The 25665-nt window shown below is 40.4% G+C and overlaps 1 protein-coding gene across 5 annotated transcripts in view; it reads right to left on the bottom strand.

Moving 5' to 3' along the window:
* Nucleotides 1-25665, bottom strand: part of OSBPL1A (oxysterol binding protein like 1A) — an 80770-nt gene that overhangs the window by 37661 nt on the left and 17444 nt on the right. For 2 of the 5 annotated variants that reach the window (XM_050892189.1, XM_050892188.1), the window contains 9 exons: nucleotides 24241-24385; nucleotides 23424-23491; nucleotides 23299-23343; nucleotides 22167-22240; nucleotides 22027-22090; nucleotides 20955-21056; nucleotides 19367-19492; nucleotides 18111-18192; nucleotides 15227-15333 (listed from right to left, as the gene is read on the bottom strand). In XM_050892189.1, coding sequence (XP_050748146.1) covers nucleotides 15227-15333; nucleotides 18111-18192; nucleotides 19367-19492; nucleotides 20955-21056; nucleotides 22027-22090; nucleotides 22167-22240; nucleotides 23299-23343; nucleotides 23424-23491; nucleotides 24241-24385 — 813 coding nt within the window. Of the gene's footprint in view, nucleotides 1-1396; nucleotides 1418-12038; nucleotides 12189-15226; nucleotides 15334-18110; nucleotides 18193-19366; nucleotides 19493-20954; nucleotides 21057-21942; nucleotides 21963-22026; nucleotides 22091-22166; nucleotides 22241-23298; nucleotides 23344-23423; nucleotides 23492-24240; nucleotides 24386-25665 lie in introns of those variants that run through there. The other 3 variants (XM_050892190.1, XM_050892193.1, XM_050892191.1) reach the window with 3 other exon arrangements.

The following is a 25665-nucleotide window of genomic DNA, read 5'->3' as shown; positions in this document are numbered from 1 at the left end:
GATCTTCGTACCACACCAAAACCCCTACCAAAAAATCTGAGGCTAACAGTGCAAATCACAACCTCAATGCAGACAGTTTGATATGTATACTGTTTGTCTATTCTAACAGACAAGCTCACATAGCTGCAATTTTGCTGTTAGTACAATACAGTCCCTATTGCTAGCGCCTCCTTGCATAAGCTAGTTCTTTGTGATGACCAGTTTAAACTAGTGCTGAGTAAATCTGTTATTCTTTTACATTTAATGTAGAATGAGAACTACATAGTTTCGAAAGAGTCAGGTCTGCCTCCATGTCTTGAACAAAACCTGCCTTTTCATTTCATCATGGAAGAACCGTAAAGACTTTGAATATCTTCCCCGAGGCATATCTGTTTAGAAATGGAATAGTTCTATATATTTTGTTAGCTAACTTTGAAGCCTGCTACTGCAGCACTAATTCTACAGGATATGCTTCTATGAAAAAGTGCTTTTAGGTTTTCTGCTACCTAGTTTAAGACTAAGCTGTTGCTTAAGCTGCTACTGAAATGAAAACTGAAACCAGTTGCTCTCACATGGAGTTCTCATAGTTTTAACCACATTTGAGCTTCAACAGAGGAAGTTTTCCAGAAAGAAAATAAATAAAAGGCTTGATTTATACTTCTACTCACGGGATTTAACTCCCATTAAGCACATATTAGTATATGATATGAATATGTATAATCCTACTTTTCTCCTAACCCTCCTCCCTTCCGCCCAAAAAAATCCAGGAACAGTTTTAATTTCAGTACGTTTCTTTGCAAGCATGCCTCAGGTATTTGAAATACTAGAGAAAGGAACGAGTGCTTTATGAATACTCCTGTGACACATCATACAACAGCAAGTGTGACAGCTCACATTAAAGCAAAAACAAAGTGTTCCCAAACAGATGCAATCAGTTCTGTGAACACATCACTAGATTCCTAAAGCATATAAATATTTTATACAAAACTTTCAGAGTTCTTATCTGTTTACACATAGGCCTTTCCACACAAAGTCCCCTTGCTGACTCACCACTCCCCATCACCATCAACCACAAGGAACTAGACACAAACCTCTGCTATCTTAACATACGTTAAGGCCTTGTATCATAACTCTTCATTTGCTGGAGTAAACTAGCTCTTAGCCTTGGCTCACCCCAGGGTACAGGACTGATCCAAAAAAGTCATGTTTTACTTCAACCATCGTTTCTTCCTTAGGTTTTCTCTCTGTACTACAGGCTTACCATTTACCCGGCTTCATAGATCTATCAGATCTCTAGTTAAAAATAAAATAGTTAGATAGCACTTGCCAGTGCAACTACTGAAATGCAAACCAAGATGTGATCAGTTAATCAAGGAGGTAAGCTGAGCTCACTGATGATAGGTAAAGGGTTACTTACTGTATCACAAGACAGCATCAGTCTTCATCTCAGAAGTCTGGCCAGCTGACTCTACAGCTACAGCATCAGAGTACCACATCTTACTGAGGTAATCAAATTCAAAAGAGAAGAAAACTCAGAAGGCTAACATAACATTTTGCTTTCTTTCAGACCCATATACAGGAAACATCATCAATAAAGTTCCCTTCTGTACAAAGGCTGAAAGACCCCCATACACACAAGCAAACCCCATACACACCAATTTGAAGTCCTGGTAATCTATTCACTCACATCCCAACTCAAAGCCTATAGAAGAAACAAAAGACTTTGTAAAACAAGTCATAAGACTCTGCCTCAATCATTCCCCAGATGAACACAAGGATTCACTGTTAGTCAACTACGAATGTTCACCTCAAAAGTTCAAGAGGAGGAGTTTAGCAGGGCTGATTTGGAAAGGGCTACATTTCATTTTTCTGAGTACAGAGTTATAATATTTCTCTATATTTGATTTATTAAAATAATAAAATTGTGCTAATGAAGGAAAGGACCAGGTATGATCATAAAACTTAGAGACAGTGGAACCACTGCTAGAAGCAAGAGCCAAGCTATCATCCACACAGAAGAAACTCAGACTTTGGCAGGATCATGTCAACACAGACAGACATCAAGGCAGTAAGAGAACTGTTACTCAAGAGAAGAGCTGGAGATGCTGAGAGCAGTCAGCACCCTTCTTCCAACATACAAGTCTATTATAAAAAGTCATAGTTCAAGATTGTCTGGATTAAGTTTCTGAACTATCCACATGCTAGGGACAAAGACTGTTTGCCTCCCACCTTTCCCTCCTAAGACACCAACACTTCCTCCTCAACATGGACCTTGCTGCCTTCCTTCCCCTCTCCTGTTTCCACATTTGGCTGTGTCAAAGTTTGTTTATTCGGAGGCTGATGAAGCACCACAGTTTTAGCCAGCGGAGAATGTCATAGTTCTGAGCCAAGAACCTGTCTAGGAGCGCAAGAACAAACTGCAAAGACTTCATTTGTGATTGCAGATTAGAAGGATGGTTTTGGCTTAAAACCTTGGGTTTAAGCTTTTCTATCAGAGAAACTGCTTTCTTCAAAGTGATTCTGCACTGGCCAAGACTTAACACACCTTTTTCTGCTTTGTTTCTAAAGTGAGACTTAATGGCAATTCCAAGTCTTCCTCTCAAAAATATTTGGTTTTTATATTTTACTTAGATGACTTAACTGTAAACTGATAAATCTCATGAAGCCTACTTAGGTTTGAGAGCTGCAGAAGTTGCCTGTTTCCAGAGTGCATTCTGTCCCTACTCATGTTCCAGTATTATAATCATGATTAGTCAAATATCAGGAGTTCAAACAAAAAGCCTTCTGATTTTGTCATTTTCTGTTAAGTATTGTTTCTATTCTGAGTAAAGCTGAAATTAAATATGGCTGCTATTCACATTTGCCAATAGAGCTTATGCCAAAACAAGCTGGGACTGAATGACATCAGCAGTGATGTACATGTTTGCGAAGCTCATTTCAAGCTGCAGAGCTACAAGATTACCAGAAAAAACCACACCCTAAAGATATTTTGCTGCCTTAGTGAGATTAAGCATCTATTTCCTCAAAGGCATATGCCACAAGTAACCTTACCCAAACTAAGGGTCTCATTCAAGCTGATATATTATACTGATGCCAACAGGACTAGAACAGTATATTGCTGCATGTTTTCATATCTGGTAGGGCCTTTTTTGCGTCTTTTCCCTTTGAGAGACTCTGGACATCTTTGAAGTTTGCTAGTGTCACAAACAGACAGACCAGACTTTAAGATGTAAGGGTTCTTAAGAACACACACAGGAAACATTTCCTTTTTATTCTTAAGGACTGCTTTGAAAATAGATCTTAAGGCAGTTTTGATCTAACTACTTCCCTTAAGTATTTTTCGGTATACACCACTGATTACTTTGATCAACCCCTTTGTACCCTCTTCCCCACACTTCCCAGTTGGATCACAGCGAATGCGTGTATTAATGTTTTCTCTTTTGAAGCAACTGTCATGTTTTTGCTATGTTTTTGTTGGCTCTTACTGGCTCCCTAGTGCTGCTACACAACTGGACGCGTTGTTGACTCAGAGTGAAACCAGCTTCCTATTAAAAAATTAACACTTCTGAAGCTGGTTGTCTGTTCTACAAGCTCCGCACTGGGAATCTTCTTAATTATTCATGAAGAATAACTGACAGTTTTTTTTAAAAAGCAATTCCAAAACAAACAGCACGCTGTACAGTTGTTCTGCATTTACGAAAAACTCAGAAGTCTTATTTGCTAGCTTTTATTTCATTTTGGATGCTAACCAAACTAGTTAAAAATGAAAAAAGTTGAACTCCTACATAGGCCAGAAGTCAACGGTGAGTTTCACAACGCAGTGCTGGAGTTCTGATCTCCAAACAAAATCCACCTTGGAAAGTGTTCTCATTTGCTATAGCCCAGAACAGGTTCTTCTCAACTTTCCAATATTAAAGAATCAGACTTCATAGACAGACACAAATGCAGAAATCCCACTTCTACTTCAGGTTTTAGAAGGACTTGCAGCATGAAGAAGTTAATCTCTTAGGGGCGATTTTCCTCTGAGAGACTGTTTTGTCCTTACCCCTAAGCAGGCAATAGCCGGCAGACATCAGCTAGGCCCCGGATAGGCTGATAAGACACTTCCCGAAATTAGACTATGTCGTACAGAAGTTCATCCGGCAGTTAGGGCAGACAGATAGCTATGCTTTGGGCTACGGAAATCCAAATTGAAAGTTCACAACCTCAGATCAAATTAGCAAAAAGAAATTTGTATATTGAGAATGAAATCTGAAATACTGCCTCCCATTTCTTATTTTTGTTAGAAATAATTGCTAGAGTCTAAACCCACTAAAATCACCACCAATTATCCCAAAATATGATACTTACTGATATATTACAAGGAGACACTATAGAACACGACCATTGCCATGCAGAACAACTAGGTAATCCAAACATTCTCATTCAGTGGAACAGATCTTCTCTCCTTCTGAATAATCTCAAACACTTTTGCCCTTATCTGGGGGGATTTTTTGTTGTTGTTGTTGGGGCTTTTTTTACTTTCTCTGTTGCAAGAATTCAACGTGTTGAATGTGTTACTCATTGCTAGTCAGGTCCTTCTTGTGCAAAAACTAAAGATGAACTGAGTAGATAAAACATGCCTGTTTCACCCTGAGATACATACTTAACATTGTAGCGAAGCTATTTACTGATAAATCTTCTATTTATTACTACCCGATATGCAATCCAGTAGCACCTACACTTCAGAGGAAGAAGTGGCCCCAGCTTAAACTTCTAGTAAGCTCTTTTATGAGCTTCTCCAATAAAAACCACTGGCTGCTAGAATAAAACTAAAAGGTAGATTTGATGAAAGTCTAAGTCTAAGGAACACCAACAGTTCTCCACACCTCAAGCTGAAGCAGGATCTGACAGCCTAGAGTGACACATCACTTTTTAGAGTCAATAAATTGTATGTGGGAGCGAAGACAATAGCAAAGTACTGACCATATGTTATCAGTTGATCTGTGACACATGGTTCCCTGAAATTGTCTAAAACTACTGTACTGGACTGTCTCTTAGGTACTGTGAGGATGTCTGAGGACTGTTCAGGCTAGAGAAGAGAAGGCTCAGGGGGGATCTCATCAAGCTATATAAATACCTGAAGGGAGGGTGCAAAGACGATGTAGCCAGGCTCTTCTCAGTGGTGCCCACTGACAGGACAAGAGGCAACGGGCACAAGCTGAAAAACAGGAGGTTCCCTCTGGACATCAAGAAACACTTTTTTTACTGTGAGGGTGACTAAGCACTGGCACAAGTTGCCCAGAGAGGTTGTAGAGTCACCGTCCTTGGAGGTGCTCAAAAGCCGTCTGGACATGGTCCTGGGCAACCAGCTCTAGGTGGTCCCGCCTGAGCAGGGGGGTTGGACCAGAGAACCTCCAGAGGTCCCTTCCAACCTCATCCATTTCCATTTTGATATGCTGTCAGATTAGCGTTTAGCCCTTAGCCTGAAATGTGGCTCAGAGCTGGAGGAGATACAGGTCAGACAAAACTAGATTTCTGCTATCCATAGGCACAGATGCAACTGTCTAAGGTTTCAAGCTGTCTTAAAGGCTCAGCCAGCTCATTTTCACCTCAATTTGATTTGTCTGACCTTGCAGCAAGGTGTTCCACTGGAACAACAGACAATCCAATTTGCATGCATAGCACAGAATACTTCCACAATTAATAGTCTTGTTGGCATTTCCAGAAAGGTATAAACTACTGACATATATGGATTACCAAATTACACAGAGGAGCTATACCATTATCTTGACAACTCAAGATTATTCCCCACCACAATGATAAAATCCCCATGTATGACTGTGCCCCATTAGTTCATGTCTATCAGTTCAAACCCTCCAAGTTCCTGCAGATGCTTTTCTGCTATAGTAGACATGCACAAGTCCTAGAGGCTGATGCTTTGACCAATTAAACTGAATGTTTCCAGACAAGGTGAGAACAGTTTTGTTCTCCCTACCATTTCTCCCACCATAGCTCTTAACTCAAAAAAAGGACCTGCAGCAGCAACGCTATTAAATTTCAAGATTAATAGGAAGCTGTATTTCTAGTCAAGGGTCAAACAACATATCTGAACGAGCTTATGTTGTGGAAGCAGTGTAGCTTTGGCAGCACAAAACTCTCCGAAGCAGATGAAAGTTTATTGTCTGCTTCTGTGACTAAACTGTTCTACTTCCAAGCTAAGGAGCACCCCTACATTATGACATACACTACAGACTTCCTTCAAATAGGCATGCTTTAAAGTCATTCTCAGTCTTCTAGTGTACCTATGGATCCAAGAGTTACTGCATTAATGTCCAAGTTTTAACATTAATAATGTAGCAGTGGCAAGTATGAGAGGAGGGAAAACATCCCTATTCAAAACCACTGCCTGAGTCCACATTTACCTTACAAGTGGCTTAACATAAAGCTATGCAAGCAAAGTAAGCACATCACAGATATCACTCCCAAATGCATTATACAAAGATGAAATGTTCAGATGAGGGCTATGCTTACATCAAAACTGGACATCGTCTTATACCGGACTCCTCAGGATATTCACAACAAATGGATACACTTTATTTGTAAGAGGCCCTTAGCACTCCTTTGCAGCAACATTCAGCTCAGCTCTTTTACTATAAACGGAGCATCATTTGCTTTGTGTATGCTTATCAACTATCCTTATAGGATAGCATAGGCCTGCATTTCCCATTTGTACATAACACTGAACACATTTATTTTTTAAGTATATTATCGATGCATTTAAAAGGGGGTGATGTTAAGAACAATACAAGCACTCTGGAGAAAGAGGTTACTAATATTCCTTGATGACCAGGCCTGGCATGCACTTTCAAGGAAAACTATAATACCAGTGATTTATTTTCAGTACATAAGCACTTTCTAAATACAGCCCATTTACCAATTCTAGTGATAACTTCAGTGACTCAGCAGTCAGCATTATACTAACGCGTTTCTTCACTGGACAGCACAACAAGCAGAGATAACACACTTATGAATATTAATGTTAAAACCCAAAAAAGCTTTTAAAGTCACTGGCTGTCTGGGGGAGAGAGAGAAGCCAACAAGTACACATTTGGTTCACGAGATTAAAAATCAGACAAGAGGTCAAATTCCACAATGGCTTACCTCTATTATAAAAATGGTATCAGCTCTGAAGAGTCATTGATTAAAAAAGTGAAAAAAACCAGTTTTGGATGAAAAGCCATGATTGTGGCCAGGTGAAGTTTAAGTAAAAAAAAGACAACACATCCTCCCACACACACTAGTACTGTCTAAATGGGAGATCATCCATTTTATTCTTCATAGCTAGAAGACCCCTATATTTCATGGAACCAGAAGTGACTAAAATACACCAACTAAAAACACAGGAAAGAACAGCAGAAAAGTAAGTTTAGACTCAACCAGCCTCCTTTATTCAAGGAAAGGCTACACAATTGCACATGGACAGCCTACTAGTACATAAGGCAAGAGTTCTGAAATCACTGACGTTTAAGGAGGCCAACTAAAACATACCAAAAATCCCACCACATAGCAAATTTACGATGATTTGACAACAGTTAAGTGACGCGAAGCCTTAAGTTACTTACGCTACTCAGCGACAATGCCTTTAAAACAACCTCACACAGAACATATGGGTAAAGTTAAATACCATCTCTCTCTCTCAAAAGCATACGTTAATATCCAGTACTGGATAGGCTACACGAAATTTGTTTTTCATATGTATAGAAATAAATTTTAAAATTATTATTCTAAGAAACTAGCTTTTATCAGCTTTACAAGGAAAAAAGGTGTTATAAAACCCCTAAGGTTCAAGAAAGAAAGGTCAAGAATGAGAATACATCTCCAGAGAATTAGTAAACGTGTGTGACCACAGTTATCCAGTTCAGCATTCTGATGTTTTATGCAGCCGAGAGACAAAACCAGACCACTCAGCCAGACTGCCGCTGCAGTCAAGTATCTCACACACTCGCATGCAAAATCCCAGCAAACAAAGTTAACAAGTATGGTGCTATGCACAGAGGTTCAGCCTTAAATCCTGTTTTTTGCTGCTTCATTTTTTTCCCTGAAATGTTACCAGTCCTTAGCTGACAATACACTGGCCGTCTGGGAGCTAGCAAGTTTTAGAACTCTGCTGTTCATCCTTTCTTCCAAAACACAGCAGATACACGTTAAGCCAGAATACTGAAAACAAGCTGGTCAGCTTTACATGCCATTATGAAATCACAGTGACACCAGAAGAATAAAAGTGTGCACCCTTCTCACTCCAGTTTGTTTTCCAAGCATGAAGGAGAGGAAAAAAACCAATATCCTCACAGCAGTAAGTAGCAAGAACACAGAAAGAAAATTTCCATGTTGTGTATTTCTTTTTTGTTCCTCTCTATCAGCTTACAGAGACAAGAGCACCATTTTTCAGATACATTCATAGAAAACAGAATTGCTAATTCCTATTTGAGAAGCTTACTATATCAAATAGTACTCCACTAAACTTGACTGCTGCTTGATCTTTCCCCCCTGCAGCCTCAGCTAAGCCCCTTTTCTCCGTGTTTTTGCATTAAAAACCCAAATCCCCAACCAACTTGTAGACAAGACCTCAGAAGTAAACCGCAGAGTGGGAGCTGCAGAAGCACAGTGAGAGGAGTCTCATTTCAGACTAGTATGTTTTTACGCTGTTTCCCCAGAGGCCCATGAATGGATTCCAAGTTAGTTTACACAAGCAAGGCTGCTTAACAACAACTGCCAAGAAAAAAAAATATCTACAAGCCAAGCTTTGAAAAAGCATTAATCCACTCTGGAAAGTGCAAGAACAGGTTAGCAGTGTGCTCTGAGTTGGGCAATACAGTATCAAGTGGAGAATGCCTTCAGACAAGTTGTGTGACCAGCTTTCACACAGGCTCATAGAGCTACAAGTCAGCAACAGTTTCCCTGTCACTAGAAATTAGTACGTCACTTTGCCAATAGATTATATTCAAACATATCACCAGCTACAAGGAAAAAGGTTAACTTTTGAAGTGCACGCTCTTAAGGAAAAAAAAAAAACAAACCCAAAAAGTTAGGACTCTGCTGTACTACAGAGACCAGTAGCATTCATCTTTTGCCCTATAGTAACATCCAGGCATCCTTCTGTCAGCCAGGACCATCTGCCACCCAGAAGCCTTTCGCATACAGTGCTCAACCGAGTATCTTATCAACTGCTTCAAAATTATAGTATTCTGTCAACACACATAATACCCTTTTATAAAAGAAAAGCAGTAATATTTACTTATCTTTTCCCTGAATGGAGTTCCAGTATTTTAACAAGCTTCCACCTGGGCTGCTGCTTAGCTCCTCTGCCCCTTCTGGTGACCTATTCAGTCTTGGCTGTTCTAGGAAAGTCTCTGAAAAAAAGTTACGTTCTTTAACTCCCCTATCTCCTAGATACTTTGGACTCACTAAACTGCTTCCTTTACGTAGTACTGATAAGGTGGTTGTCTTCACAGACCTGTAGTTAGCTTTCTATCTGCAAGGCTGCAGTACAGTGGCAGAAAGAAAATGCCTCCAGAGTAAGAACACTATGCCATCTGCAAACATTTCACTATCAAGTTCCTCTCATTTGAGTATCTCCTCTTTAGAGCTTTAGCACAGATGAAAGACATATGCATATACAGCACCCAAAAATTAGTACAGCAAGAATCATCAAGGCATGACTAGAACTGCCGGTGCTCTAGCAGGAGAAACAACCTGCCAAATGACTTTCCTGTCGGTAGCTTTGTTCTCTTATATGCCATGCCTATACATCATTCCACAACACATTACACCCCATGCTCTTCTGCATAAGGGAAAAATATCAGTCTTTACCTGAGCACCTGTTTGAGCAGAGAGAACCTTCCAATGAACTTGTTACTTTCAAACAAGACTCAAGCTGCACTAGGTATTTCTAGTACATTTCTACTCATTGGGAGGAGAGGGGAAGAAATAGGGTCAAGTCATTTAGAGACTCATACAGCCAATAAAGGTTTTCTTGATGCAGACACACCTCCAGTCTCTCAACACCAGACACCTCTTGCTGCGCCCAGTGCAATTATCAACTGTCTGAAAACTGCTCTCCTCCTTTCCCCAAGTTTGCAAGCTGAACGTTTCAGTTGTTCGGGGCATTGCCTACAGGCCTTGCCACACCGAGGTCTTGCCTTGATTTCCACTACTTTCAGCAAGAGCCACAGAACAGAATTGACAATAGAATTGCTCTGTTGTGCTCCAGTGATTGAAAGGCAGCAAAAAAAAAAGGAAAACAAACAAACAAACAAAAGGGCTGTCACCTGTTTCTAAGCACAAGGAGAAAAGAGCAGAGAAACACAGGTACTGGTTTCATGACTTCAGGAGCTAAGGACTCGACGGTTCTAGGTCTAGTCCAGCTAGCCAAGACACAATCCCCTTCCCAGATTTAACTCAGAAATCGTAAAATTAAAATCAGGGAAGCTAAGAAAGAGGTTATTTGAGTCCCTCACCTCCTCTTCATCTTCCCCCCCCCCCCCAAGGCTCCCAAGACCTTATAGAAGTTAATGTAGCTGACTGTATTGCCAGGAGGCAGAAAGGGACTGCTGATGGACTCCAGGACTTTTCTAGACAGGTTTGCTCAGGTGCCATATCAATAGTTCTCCTTGACCACAGAGTGTCATCACTGCTCCCCTCACCTCCACCCCCACAGGGAAACGCATAATAAAAAGTCTCATTAAGGAGTCACCTAGACACAGCTTATAGGCACCTTCTTCATTCACAATCCAGTAAGGTAGCAGGTCTAAGCAGTAACAGCCATGCTCATACATGTCTCCCAGACCACAAACCAGACATGTATTAAAGACAACTATTTGTATCCCAAAGAGCACGCATGTGTTCATTCACAAGACCACACACAGACACATCTAACCCTCGGACATTCAGTTGTTTCCAAGAAACATGAAATAAACTAAGGCAGTACACTGAACTTCTAGAGATTAGTATTTGCTAGCTGAACTCCGTGCACATTTTTATTTACAGTACGTCAGTTATACATAAAAGAGATACCATGTTACGCCATGGTAAAGATAACTAAATCCAAGGACTATGACCCACAGCATTTTGACCTTAAAGTTTCTGTAAAAATGACAAGCTTAATTTGTTATATCAAATTCTACCTAGCTGAGTATACAACTCATTTAAACCAAAAAATGAAACTTTTTCTGAATCCTTTACCTTATCAGCTAAGGTTTTTCATCAGCTTGTAAACAAAATCCCCTTCTCAAAACCGCCCCCACCGAACTAGAAAGAATGACAACACCTACAATCAAAGGAAGAAGATCAAAGCCACAAACAGACTACAAATGAAGTCAGCTTACAACTGCTATTTGTTCTAAACTCATGCAATACGAGCTCTTAATTTACTGCTAAATATAACCTTTGATGGTAAAAGTGAAACTTAGGAGAATCAAGATATTCATCAGCACACTATATCTAGCACTGGTTAAGGAAGAAGCAAGCTTAAAAAAATAAAGTTGATTTCTTTAAAGAATACCTTTCCTATCAGTTTCATACAGCTTCAGTGCATGCAGCTCAAGTACTGGAGGTAAATTTTAAACTCACCCAGAAAATCTAGCAGACATAAGAGCGTGCAAAGAACCTTAAGCTAAACTTCTCCTACAACTATATAAAAATACCTTAGAATATAAAAATACTGGAGTCAAACTGCTTTTAGAATGCAGGTTCTGATATCTGCTAGAAATAGGACAAGGAAGTCCTGCTTTGAAACAATACTTACTAACCTTGTGCCAAAGTCACTGCAGAAAACGTTTCAAGTTGCACTACCTCCGACACAAACGCCTCAATAAATACTCAGATTAAAGCAATCACATTATCTTCGTTTTTCCCTCACATGTTTTAATTGTTCGGCAAAAAGTATCTGTGCTCATCTCTACCTTCTCCGCTTGACACCGAAGGGTTCATCTCAATGTCAAGAAGGAAAAAGGAAAAAAAAAAAACCACACACACCAAAAAACCCACCCAAAACCCAACCCGTCACGCACACTACATACCGCGGAACCGACTTCGGGAAGGCAGCCGCTCCGAGACCTCGCCCCGCACGGCTGGTAAAGCCGCCCCGGGTTGCAGCAGCAGCAGCAGCGGCGGCTGCCGGGCCGGGCCGGGCAGCGGGCGGCCCCTTCACCTTGCACCACGCCGCGGACCCGGGCGGATGCCCCGGCGCAGCGCGGCGCAGGGCAGGGCAGGGCAGTCGCGCCCGCCCCGCGCAGCCCGCGCGCTGCTCCGCGCCCCGGCGGCGCGCCCCGCCAGGGCCAGCGGGTCCCGCCGAGCGCGGGGGGGACGGAGAGGGGGCGGAGGAAACCAACCCGAAACAAGCGGGGCGGCAGCCCGCTCCCAGCCCGGCTAAAAATGGCCTGACAGGCCGAGCGCTCCCGCCCCTGCCCCGCCCCGCCGCCGGGGCAGGGGCGCCTGCCCGCCGCTCACGGGCCGCGGGCGGAGCGGGGCGGTCCGCCGGAGCCGCAGGGTACGCGGGTCCCAGAGCCCGCCGGGGCCGCCCCGCACCGAGCCCCGCCGCAGTGGGTTATTTTTGGAAGCTCCCCCACCCTCCCGCTCCCCTCTATGGCGTCACAGCAGCTCCCGCCGTGCGGAGCGGTGAGGTCACGCCTTCTCCGGCACGGGTGGCGGGCGGTACGGTGCTGCGGGGCTCCCTCCTCCCGGAGCCGGCACCGCAGCGGGCCGCGCCACCCCTCCGGGGACAGCGGCCACGGCGCCCGCCGGCCGGGCGAGGAACCCGGCCGCGCTCTCCCGCAGCCGCTCGGAAGCGTCACCACCGCCGCCGCCACCGACAAGGCGCACGGCGAGCCCTGCAACGGCGGCACCCGGGGAGACGCCCCGCTGGGGGGAAGGAGAAGCAGCGGACAGATGGTGCGTTTGGATATCACACTCCTGCACCATTTCTAACGCAAGTGGAAGAGAGTTGAACCTTTATATCGTTTTTTTCTTTAGCGCTGTATTAGCAGTTTCATTTGCATATTGCACAATTATGCTACAATTTACACAGCACAGAGATGGGCAATACTAAACAAAAAGTCTTCTCTAAAAGGCAAAAAGTGTGTTCACTGTGGTTATTCTTACTTAAGTTAGCAGCCTCTCCTCTCATTAGTCAAGCAGTGGCTTCTGGTACGCTGACAATTTCAGTTAGAGGGGAAAAGAATTCTCCTTAAAGAGCCAAGATAAAAAAAGGTACCAAGCTTGAGAAAACGTTTGTTCTAGAGAGAACCAGATTTCATGGGACATGCACAATACAGCCGAAAGGTATTGTGGAGCAAGTCATTCCTCTCTACTCAGAGGAAGTCCTATCAGGGAGTCCCTGTAAGACAAGCTGCAAACAGTCCAGCTGACAACAAAAGCAGCCTGGAGACAACAGGCAGGCAGGAAAGCAGCTTTTATACAACAGTTGTAGAGTTATCCTTCCTGAAGGTAGTTCAGCAGTTTTAAGTTGACAGCAGCCAATTATTGCCAGAGCGGAGCATTCATGGCAGTTGTTCCCAAACACAACACCTAAGCCTTAACTTCATTACTGAGATCATGATCAGAAGAGAAACAAAACACTAAAAAAGATCTTTTTAAGAGTATTTTAGACAGACGTTTTTATATTAGACTTTGATACTTTGGAGTTCCGCTTTACTATTCAATATACTTGGAAGGAATATTAAAGCATTTAATTGGGGTCCTATCACTTGCTAATGCAGAACCCAATATATTGCTTTTGCAATGCCAACAGAACTACGGTCTAGAAACACTGAATGGCAAAGAACAGGGCTCTGTCTTGTAAAAGACAACAAAACCAAATGCTGTGGGTTTAAGAACAATAATGCTCAAGAAACATAACTTTTTGGAAAGGTTCAAGTCTTAGGAAGAGATTGCTGCTGTAATTTCCCTTATGAGCTTGTGGCATCTTTAAAAGCCTGCATTACATTCTGGAGTTGCAATAGCTTGAAGTTTAAACATATCAAGACAAAAAACTCTCCAGGATCACATCTTCTCCCTGTCATGACTGACTGATTTCACTAGCTATGGTGGAAATTCAAGTTCACACCTCAGCCTACCTCTCTGTGCCCAAATCTATGTGCTTCCAGATTAAAATAAGGCCTCTAACGCCTACTGAGACTGTTCAAGTTCAAGTAAGGTAAAATTACAATTTCACCATATGTTTTGCCATACTCTACTCTGGAAGCTATTTTAGTCTGGCTTGAAGCAAGATGCCAACACAATTAAGGAATACTAACACCATACACCCACTGTTGTAACAATTTCCCCCTCATCCACAAACAGAACCGGCAACTTTAATATTAGATTTTCTTAAAAGAAAAAACTCAATGTAAAAAAGCAATGCTTGTTCACCTCTGCTAGAGCTTGACTCAAGTAAGTCTAGAAGACTTGTGACTGGAGACAAAAAGGCTTGGAAAGGAATGAAAAAAAAAAAATCTTAAACCAAACCTAGACAATGAAGCCAGTGTTTGCAGCTCGCTGTTAAATAACTGGAAGACTAACAGCACCAACACAAACCTCATTTTGAAACACAGCTTACTGATGACAACAAGAGCCTAACTGAGGGATTACTGTTACCACAATACAGGAAGACAAGTTTATTCCATGGTACTAGGGTATCTTCGAGAGGGAGAAAAATACCAGATCTCCTACCCCAGGAATTAATGAGTTTGACATATATTCCCAAATTGAAGCGTTTGCATTATGTTTAACACCATGCAAGATATTTGTCACTGGGAAAGCCAGAAGTTCAATAGATAGCATTCGCACACCCACTAAGCACATGGTCTGAAAAACAAATTCAGAAGCAATATTGTTCAACACTTCAGTTAGCCAGTACCAAAAAAAAAAAAAAAGAATTTTCTCAATATTTTAACCTTCAAATTAGCAAAGCAACTGCTTCATTGAATTTAAGCATTCAGTTTGAACATTACAAGCAGTAGTTTGTAAGCAAAATCTGGGTTTCTTCTGAACACTCAAATACTAAGACACCCTTTTGTAGAGGAACTTAGCTACTCTTTCTCTAGAAGCATGAGTTTTCATCAGACATTCAGCATGCAAAAGGACAGCTTACCAACAATATGAAGTTCTATAGGTGTGTGTGTGTATTTTTGTAACAGGTAAGCAGGGAACTAGCAAAACATACTAAGCTATTCAGACCCTTTATAGACCCACACAGCACAATACATACCCCTTCTTGCTTTGTAAATAGGTTGAGGCAGTCAGCCAGAGCTTCACAAGTTTCCTGGGATACTTCAGAGACCACATCAACTTTTTGCAGGAGGGGAGAAGATATTTCTGAAAGCACAAAAGATTAGTAGCATTAGGAGGACACTGTAAACTACAGGATTCTTTTAATTATTTTTTCCTCTAAGTAATTCAGATGTAACATTCATATTCTACAGGAAGGCTGGTGCACTGTAAGAGCTGTGTGAGGAAAGGGCAAGCAAAAGTAGCACTGAGGGAACATAAGTTCTTTCTTTTGCATCCTTTCCCTAATACTGGTATTAGTGGCACATCAATGGATCAAGTTTCTCTTTCAGCATGGCTTAGAAAGCAGAGGTTGTACGCTGCAAGTGGCAGGAAGACACTGGAAAAGTGACTAGCAACTATCCCCTTTAACCACTTTCTAGATTTAAAAGCCTCAGAGTTGCCAGGTGACAGAATTCAAATACAAAGGATACTGCACTGGTTTAATGTAAGTTAAAGTGAGAAATGTAGCTTTTTTTTTGCCTTCTGTTGTGGTATTATATAAAAGAGAAAAAGCCTACCACAGTGCAGCTGGAGATTTACATTTGAAAAATAGATGGGGAGTTACAAAGACACTAATGAATAAAAGGGGAAGGAGATCTTATTTTCATGGACTCATCTTCTGGATAAGTAGTACAGCTTGCAGAGCAATGCCACCTCACATCCTGACTTCTATGACCATTTATAGAAGGGGCTACATGTTTAGAACCAGCAGGAAACCATGACAACCCAATCAGCTGGTAGAAATTATTTAATGTTTGAGTTGATCTTTGAAGTTTTGTGATGTGCTGCAATTCCTCAGAAGTCAAGCAAGCCATTCTCTCAGGAAGCATACTTGTTGCACTTAAAATAAGTGTTCATTTAGTGGCCGCAGACTCTAGGCTCAGTTGACACCGTTTAGTAACACAGGTGCTTCAAGCGGATGTCACACCAATAAAGATTAAGAGGTCCAGCAATGACAGTTCTTGAATTTATTTTGCAACTTATATTGCTTGTGCAGGACAAGATACAGTACATACACACACACTAATTGTTGTCTTTGATTCCAAAGCTCACTACTGACTGGAATTAGCTGCTCTTAGTAGAGACTCCTATCAAGAACAGCTAGTGCCTCTAGAAGGAGGGGCAACACACTGAGTGCAGGAGCAGGAGACATCTTTATTTGTAATAAATAATATGCATAAATCTCAAAGATACCTGGATTTAGAACAGCATGTGGAGACAGTTAGGGAGAGAATTTTAAATATCAGGTCCCAAGATAGCCATTTTTATATTAACTCAAAAGCTTTTAGGAGAAGTTCCACATGGAAGGACTTTTAACTCAGAAATTTGCATTCTTCTGGAGCCAGAGGACTCAAATACTCTAAAAGATACTACATCAACCCAATGTGAGAATTGGGAGAGCTGCAGCAGTTTTCTCTGTTGAGACCTACGGAGGTTACACATGAACCTGGAAACAGTTCACTGAGCCATCAAGTTACAAACATTCATTGGGAGGAAAATGGGAACTTATTACTGCTATTGGCCAAGACTAGCAGTTTCTAGGAAAGAGATAGTATCTCTTTTTGCTTTACTATGGGTTTTGGTTACTCAAGTTGTGTATTTAAAAAAAAAAGTGAATGTCCTCACTGGTTCTTCAGGTCAGCAACACGGGGACAGAGAAACTGCCCCTACATCTACCAAAGGGAATTTATCCACCTCATACTAATATTCAAACTGCTTTTTGTGAAAAATTCAGTTTTATTGTATTATAATTACAAAGACTTCCCAATAAAACACTCACATGTATTATGAAACCTTACTTTTCTTTGCAAAATAAAAATTCAGTAAAAATTCAGTTAGCGCAAGATAGGTTAACATCACACAGTAACTTACCCCAGTAGCATATGGAGAAAAAGCTGTATTTTAGATTCCTTTTGGGAAGGCACAGGGATGGAAGAGCAAAAACTTTTTTCCTCCCAAAACTGCTATGCTATTACAGACTACAGATTTGTACAGATAAACAACTTGCTCTCTAGTTTGAGCTTCATAAATTTTAGTCACAATATGTAACTAAGACTCAGGTTCAAAGGAGCGACAGATGTTCTTACAGAACTCCTTTGCGCATTTAATACGTGAGCAACTTCTGTACGTGTTTAAGGCATTAAATGAAACAAGTTGTAATCTCTAACAGCTTGATGCCTGTGCTATTTTTTGGCAGTTATGCTGCAAAAATCCAGTACATGTTAATTTAAGAGTTATTATTTAATATGAAGCCCAAGAAGTTAAAATCTGGCATAAAACTCATGGCAGAAGTCTGGGGAATATATCCCATCACACCATGCCTGCAGTTCCCTGTATAGTTTTGTGATTTCTCTTCACGTCCTGTTTATCATGCCTCAGCTTTCATTGTGTTTCTACTCATTACAAGACAAGTTTTTTGAGGGGAAAGCTAGAGTAAGACAGCTAGCTCTTTGTACCTGTCAGGGGACACTTATGCTCTGCAATAAGCTACCAACTACAGATTTTTTAAAACCTTGAAAGTGAACCCCTGCGTTATATTCCTATGATACTACTCAGTAAGCACTATATATAAAGGCAGCTTCACTACATTTACAGCCACTAATAAAATTTCTTTCAATCAACGTACTTAGTTGTTTTTCCAAATCTGAAATCTTAGTTCTTAGCAATTACTATAATGTTACTTTATTTGAATATTTTTCAATGAGAACAGTCCTATATTTTCAAGCTCCTGAAAATCTAATTTCAGTGAAATTATAGCATGCGCTGCTTAAAAGAGAATTAGTTGCTGGTTAGAAACTACATTTTAGAAGAATAAGTTTTACCTTTTGTAGCATCCAAAGATTTAACCATTGCAAGAAAGTCTGAAATCTCTTTACTGAGTCTTTGTTGGCATGCTTGTGCTTTCTGAAAGACAGCAAGAATAGCTAGTTCAGAATTGCCTTGTTCTAAGGGAAGTGTATATTTATTCTCTTAACTATACTGAAATTTTTAAATTTGGAGAGCATTAAATCTTAACAAAGATTCCCAGTGACAGAGACTGATACATTAAAACTGAAAGAAATTACTTTAAGTACCTTCAAAGACACACAAGCAAACAGAAGATTTATGCTCATTATATTGCTAACCGGCTTTTGTTTAAATTAGCATAGCAAACCAAGCCCCAAAGTTATGTTGTATGTACCGCTTTTGCATTTTCCCCCCTTTTTTATTAAAGAGTTTGAAAACCCAGGAAGAGCCATTCCTTGTTCTTTGACAAACCTAAGGCCAAAATAAGCAAATGCATAGGTTAACTGATGTATGGCAAGTACAGTGACATGCAGGAACCCACCCCAACATCATATTCCAAGCCTACATTTGACTGGGAGACAGTTATCTATTACATAATACCATCTTCTTCTGTACGCTGCTGGGAACTGCCAGCACCAGTTATCCTCCCATCTCTGTTCTGCCATGAGCTACTTTGAGTTCTTTTACCAAAAGGTATGGTACAAGCCACTTGGAGTTCAGTCACATGAAGATTTTTGCGCTGCAGTGTCAACTTTCCCTTAAAGTAAAAGGTTTTAGAAGTATATGTATGGCAAAAAGCAAGAATCACAGGCTGAAAGCTAGAATTATCAAGGAAGACTCATCTCCATTGCAGGTCTGAACAATCACTGCAAAATGCATCTAATGTGACCTGAGGTGTTAAAAGGATCATTTCTAGGCCATTTCATTGCCTGTTTTATAGAGGTAGAGCTCGCTGAAGGTTAGCTTTGTTATCCTCCAGTCTGGTGTCACCAAGTACAGTACACAAGGCTCCCTCTCCTGGCTGAAAGTCTCAAGCAGCTTTCTACCTTGCAGTAGTGCTGGTAAAACTGAAAAACACAACCCTGTAGCTACGATAAACATGCCATTTCATGCATACAGTCCAAACAGGAATACATGACAGTAAGCAATCCAAATACAAGAAGCACTTATACATGCATGGGACAAAAGAATCGTTACTTTTTGCCGAAAGTACTCTACGGTATTTCAACACAAAACAGTACTAATCTGCAACTGCCTAGATGCATGAGCCAAAAAAGCACTCAGTACATACTTTCAGAGTATCCTGTAGCTCTGTAACAGATACTGTATCATCATCCTCCTCATCACTACTCAACTGTTCCTGTGTGCAGTAATGAGTGCTATATGCAGAGTGGTCTTCTATTGCCTCCAGCCAACTCTGAACAGAAAAAAAAAAAAAAAGAGTTAATACACATTTCAGGGGTCATCCCCAGCAGGCAACAGCATACATGCAAAAGAACAAATTAAAATTTTCTATTGATGTGAATAAGATATTCATTAGTAAAATGAGACACCTTAATAAGCAGAAAACAGATTGTTAAAAATTGTAACGTATTGAAGATGAGATTCTCTGTGGTCAGAGTGCCACAGACGTAATTGATTAAACTTTAAGCACAAATGTAACCCACCCCTCAGTCTATCCAAGGTCACATAAAAAAACCAGTCACATCAATTAAGAAAAGACTGTAGCGAATGTATTTTGCATCTTTGGGTTTCTGTTTAGACAGCAAGGTCCCTGTGACAAAGTCTGCCTTCTTATGCATGACAAACTCTGTGTACAAAACCTCAAGCACTATCATAATTAAGAGGTAGATTCTTTTCCTGTTAATTGAATCACAGAGTGGCTGAGGTTGGCAGAGACCTCTGGAAGTCATCTGGTCCAACCCCCAGGCTCAAGCAGGACCACCTAGAGCTGGTTGCCCAGGACCACATCCAGATGGCTTCTCAATATCTCCAAGGATGGAGACTCTACAACCTCTCTGGGCAACCTGTGCCAGTGCTCGGTCACCCTCACATTTTCTTCTTATGTTCAGAGGGAACCTCCTGTGTTTTAGTTTGTGCCCATTGCCTCTGATCCTGTCACTGAGCACCACTGAAAAGAGCCTGGCTCCGTCCCTCTTTGCACACGTTAACAAGATCCCCCTGACCCTCCTCTTCTCCAGGCTGAGCAGTCCCAGCTCTCTCAGCCTTTCCTAGTATCAGAGATGCTCTGGTCCCTTTAATCATCTTAGTGGCCCTTTGTTGGGCTCTCTTCAGTTTGTTCGCATCTCTTATAGTGGGGAACCCAGAACTGGACACAGTACTCCAGTTGCCTCCACCCCTACTTCATCTCTAGTTAGTACACCTATAGAAGTACAATAGTAACTACGCTACAAATAGCCCTAAAAAAAAAAGTTACTCTCTTGTTTCAGACCCACCTTTTAAGAAAATGTAATTTATTAGGTCATCTGGGAGAACGGCTAGGAGTAGTATGTACCATTAAACATTCTTTTGTTTAGGATAATGAACTATGAAAGAAAGTGCAACAGAAGGAAGTTGCAAAAGAAGTTTACCACATGGAGAAGTTAAAGAAAAAGAAGAAGTTAGACTACAGGGCATAATACAGGCACAGAGCTGGAAAACAAGGTGACACTAATTTTAAAGAAGAGATGACAATCTGTCCATTTTTGCTATTTAGTCTATAGTCATGCTAAAAGATTCAATATCTGCAACTTATGTTACCAAGTCCTGATGATCAAGATACTGAATCCACTACTAATGCATCCATAGCAAGTAGTATGCAAATTATTCATTACAGAAGTTATTACATTGCAAAGCCTTTGATAAAGAGTCATTATTACCTCTCTAGTTTGAGACGGAAGGCTATTTTTAGGAATCTTGAAACGATGAACAGTGTCATCAAAACACCTGACAGAAAAGAAGCAACTGTCTGTAGATTTTACCTAAATTATTGTGGAGAAAACACAAAATTAGTATAATGAATCAGTAAGAAAAAAATTAAGAGTAAGCAAGGTAGAGAATTACTCTTAACTCAGAAGTTTTTGCCTCAGTTTTGACGCAAAACAACTATAGTTTACAAAAAGCTTGGTCAGAACAGTTTTGCAAAGTGTGCTGTCTTGCACTTTACACCATGAACAAGAATATAGAGGTTCTTTATGTCAAAATACTATATTTGCATATACTTGCACCACTTGATTCAGACAAAATCTCAGCAGTGGCGCAAGATCACCAATATTAAGGAATTTGTAGATATAGAAAAGGAAGAGTCGCTTTTCATATAGTAGGAGTATATATAACTGTAGTTTAACAGAAATTGTGGTGCCAATCTATAGAACTAGGACAGGTTAGTTATAGAAGAAAAAGTATTGAAATTATCCTAAATGCCTTTTCCTTAAACACTGCATCTTCCTACGTATTCTAAACGACACCTGGCCTGTTTTTCCTCTGTCCTCCGTTCACCCCTTCCAAAAGGGATTCCCACAAGCATAACAGAATTTAAGGAAGTTTTCCAAAAGTCACCTTCAGAACTGATCAGTTCTCCAACCAAGATCAACTTAGGTTACACAATCAGTCACAAGTAGCCAGTGACAGCTACAGGAGGAACCAGAGCTTTGCTATTCTGTATCACATGCTCCAAACAGTTGTTTTGCACAACTGAAGAGGCATGCTTTTAGGAAGCCTTATGTTTGTTTAAATCTTCAAGACTTTGGAAAGAAGTGAAGGAGCTTTATGGCCACTTTAAATATAAGAATACTTTGCTTGACAAGAACCAGCACTTCTTGCAACAGCACAAGCTTTTTCCCTTTTTTATAACAAAGGCATGCTTACCAACCTAGCTGAAGTTTTCATTGTCTAGGTATGGAACACCATCACATAAAAAAAATAGTAGTTACAAGTCATTCCACTTCGTACCGTGCAGACAGCTTGTGTTAGATGCTTGCATCCCTGACGATGATCATTATTCGCTGCATCAGCTCTTTGAAAGAAAAAGATTTAAAGTGAACACAGGAATTATTTAAATCGCTTTTCAGAAATTTAAACACAGAACTTACTGTCTCCGATACCAGGAAAGGACTCCATGTTCTAGAACTATCCAGTAGAGTTTCCAACCAAAAAACCGTGAGCTCTAAAAAAAGAATTAAAAAAAAAAAACTAAACAAAAAACAAGCCACAACAAAAAAGGCCAGGTACGGTTAACAGCTGAAGAGTTACTATTCCCAGTAAGTTTGATAGCTTGAAGGCTATTTCATAAAACTGGTAGTCATTAGAAAAACATTTTAGGTTTTACATATCTTGGTGATCACAGCAACCTAAGAATACTTTACAATTACAGTGCAATTCTTTTTTTTGGAAATACCTAAAGACAAAAGTTTTGTTGAGCCTGCTATTCAGTAAGAACTGAAATATTAAAATGCTGCATTTTTTAATATTATAGTGGTTGTTGATCACCACACAATTCTACTTTATAAAACCAAATGAGAAACAAAACACACTGAGATACCCAACTACAACATTTTACCTTTCACAAGCTTTAGTACATAGTTCTGTTTTAAAAACAGTTCCTTATATTACAATTGTGAGTGAATACACAGGGAAATTTACACTGAAGCTTCAAAAATTTCATTAAGGAATATAAAAATGAAGCATTCATGTAGAAGATTGAAAAAAAACTTTTTAACAAGGAAAAAAAGATTCAATTGAGTATCAGAGCAAAACAAGCTTTAAACAACCACTTGACTGACATCTTCCCTCTAAGTTTTAGATTTCCAGAAGGTGGTGAACTTGTGGCAAAATACTAGTCATAGATTATTAAAGATATTATATTAGTCATAGACTATTAAAGACATCTATTCAGTAAAGAAAAAAAACCCCACAACATTTTGCCCGCCACACAGACAAGGAACAAAACCTCACCACAGTGAAGCTTTGCCACAAAAATTACCAAGAAACGAAGAGATATTTTAGGGACTGAGATTAAGATCAGAGTGCCATGAATCTAGTAACTGCTCCACCCAGCCAGCCCATCTACAATTTATCCAATATACTAGATTAAAGTCAAGTCATTTAACAAATGTATTATTGAAAAGTTCCCTCATTCATCAACTCTCACTTAAGTACAGAAAAGGACACACTGACATACTTTGAGATCTTATAAGCTATTTTAGAAAAGGAAGTAAGACATACCTTCCATAGGAAACCTTCGTATCGTCTCAGGGGTTTGTTGATAACCTGCATAGAAATTAAAGCTCATGTAGGAATAGCTTCAACTAGACAGCCTTGGCATTTTAAACGGATACAAAAGTTCCTACCTTTCCAGTTTTACCTCCCAGTATCAGCTTCATTTCTGCACCTTGGGCTAGATCAAGGGGTGTCTGATCTGTTTAGTAACCAAGACAAGGCATGAGAATTTGATGCAAATAAACCTAGATGTACTTAACTTAAAAATAATCTGACACTGTGTTTACCCATTAAAGTTCGGTCCCACAAGCATCTACGTTTACTTGGAATTGGGTAACATACGCTCCTCAGGGGCAGAAGACTAAAAAGGCTCTAAGTTTTAGTGCACTGAACTGTCCTTCGGAGTTCTGCTAGTCACAGAGAGGCCTTTGCTCGTACTTATTTGTTTTTAACTCTTCAGCTATATAAAACAGTTCAGAACATTCACAAATATCAAGATAGAGGCATCTTTAATCAGATGACAAGTACACAGTTTGCATAACATCTGCGTAAAGTTTTCCTGGATTTGCTTTCATTAGAAGCCTTCTTCTGAAGAGTCACTTTGTCTGGGCCACATCTTCAATCTTACCACTTTTTTTGTTACCTGTGTTCAGTGTTTAGCATCAAGAAAACAAAAGCCAGGCACATTTCATGGTTAAGACAGACAGCAGGTAAATTTTCTAGAAATGGGTAAGTTTGGAAAATAAAAGCATATATAATGAATATTTTGCTACAGTTCTTAAGTCTCTTGCAATTTAGTCAGTGTTGGGCTTCCTTTATTAGTGATACAAAGCTTGTAAAGCACCATAAGATTTTCCCAAAACATTGAGTGGTAAGTAACATAGCTTATAGAAGCTGTAAAATTTCTGTCTCCTCTTAACACTTTATGTACTTTCATTTGGTACTCACCATTTTTGTTTCTTATTTTAGGATCTGCTCCATTTTTTAGAAGTTTCAATGCACAGTGCTTATGTGCACGGTATGCTGCACAATGCAATGGTGTGTTCCCCATCTGATCTGTACAGTTGATATCAGGCGGTTTGGGCTTGTTCAACTGGAAAAAACAATGTTTTGCTTACTTATCAGTTTTCCTCCCTCTCCAGATGCCATGTTCATTCTTTTGAAAGTTAGTTGTTCCTAACTAGGATGCTTCAGTGTAGATCTGGCAACAAAGAGGGCATGTAGCAAGTGTTATGAGAAGGGCAAGGACTATAACAATCAAGCAAGATATTCAGCTAGAGTAAGGAACTTCTCAGTCTTTTGCTTGCTATACCCCTTCCCACTTCTAGTGCACAACATGGAAACATTTATCCTGCTCAATTGCATAGTGCCAGAGTTCCCCAGCATCGCAGTTCAGTCATTTATATTGCTAGAGTGGCCCTGTTTGATTCTACTATCAAAATCTACTGTTCTCTGTAGAAGACTCCCAGGCACAGTCTGAAAGTTAGCACAGGCCAGTGCTAAATCCAGAACACATATGTGTGGCCATGCTCTTTCAGAGAGTAAGAACTTTGTACAGAAGGGCGCAGGCCTGTCAGTCTCAGCAACAGAGCTATCCTGGGCCATTTAGGAGCTCCTAGTATAGGCAGTCCGTTATACAAACAGTTTTGCTGCATTCTGAAGTCTAACTATTGTGGCAACTTAAGATTAGAGCAGCTATGTAACTGAGGAAAAAAACCCGAGTTTCACTTGGACACAATATAAATGTTTTGAGAAATTGAACCCACCAAAGAGAAGGGTCATTAAGCATGACACTACTAACCACCCTAAAATACCACTACACTTCTACTCAAATATGTGGCTATTGGATGTATACATGAGGGTGGGACTAGATAATCTTTAAAGATCCCTTCCAACCCAAACCATTCTATGCAATATCAGCCATTATAGTTAAGCTTCCAAGCCAAATGGGACTGCCTTAATAGACAGGCTAAGTTACTGTTAAGCAGTCTTAAAAGACTAGTCACAAGCGCATGACAACAATTTTAGAGAAACTCAGTTTAAGCCTTCTGCATCAGCCATATGTTATCTTAGAGAAATTACTCCACAATAACAGAATTCCCATGGCAGCAATTTAAGTTAGCATCAACAGTAACCACCTTAAACGTGCTTCAGAAATAGTCCTATAAACTGCTACAGCTGTTATTTATAGTTCAACTGAAAAGAGAACACAAGTCAAAAAGAGACAGCCTGGGGAAGTATAACCTCATTAATACTGAGGTCAAATACTCGAGTTCCTGAGGATTCCTAGGTTTTAGCTCTTTCCGACCAGCTGTTTTACATCTGCCTTATCTCTGCCTCCTGACTTCTTGCCTCCAGACCTTTTAAGCCACA

This window comes from Gymnogyps californianus, chromosome 2 (assembly GCF_018139145.2).
Source record: "Gymnogyps californianus isolate 813 chromosome 2, ASM1813914v2, whole genome shotgun sequence".
Classification (NCBI taxonomy): Eukaryota; Metazoa; Chordata; class Aves; order Accipitriformes; family Cathartidae; genus Gymnogyps; species Gymnogyps californianus.
This window is presented reverse-complemented; position numbering and strand designations above follow the sequence as displayed.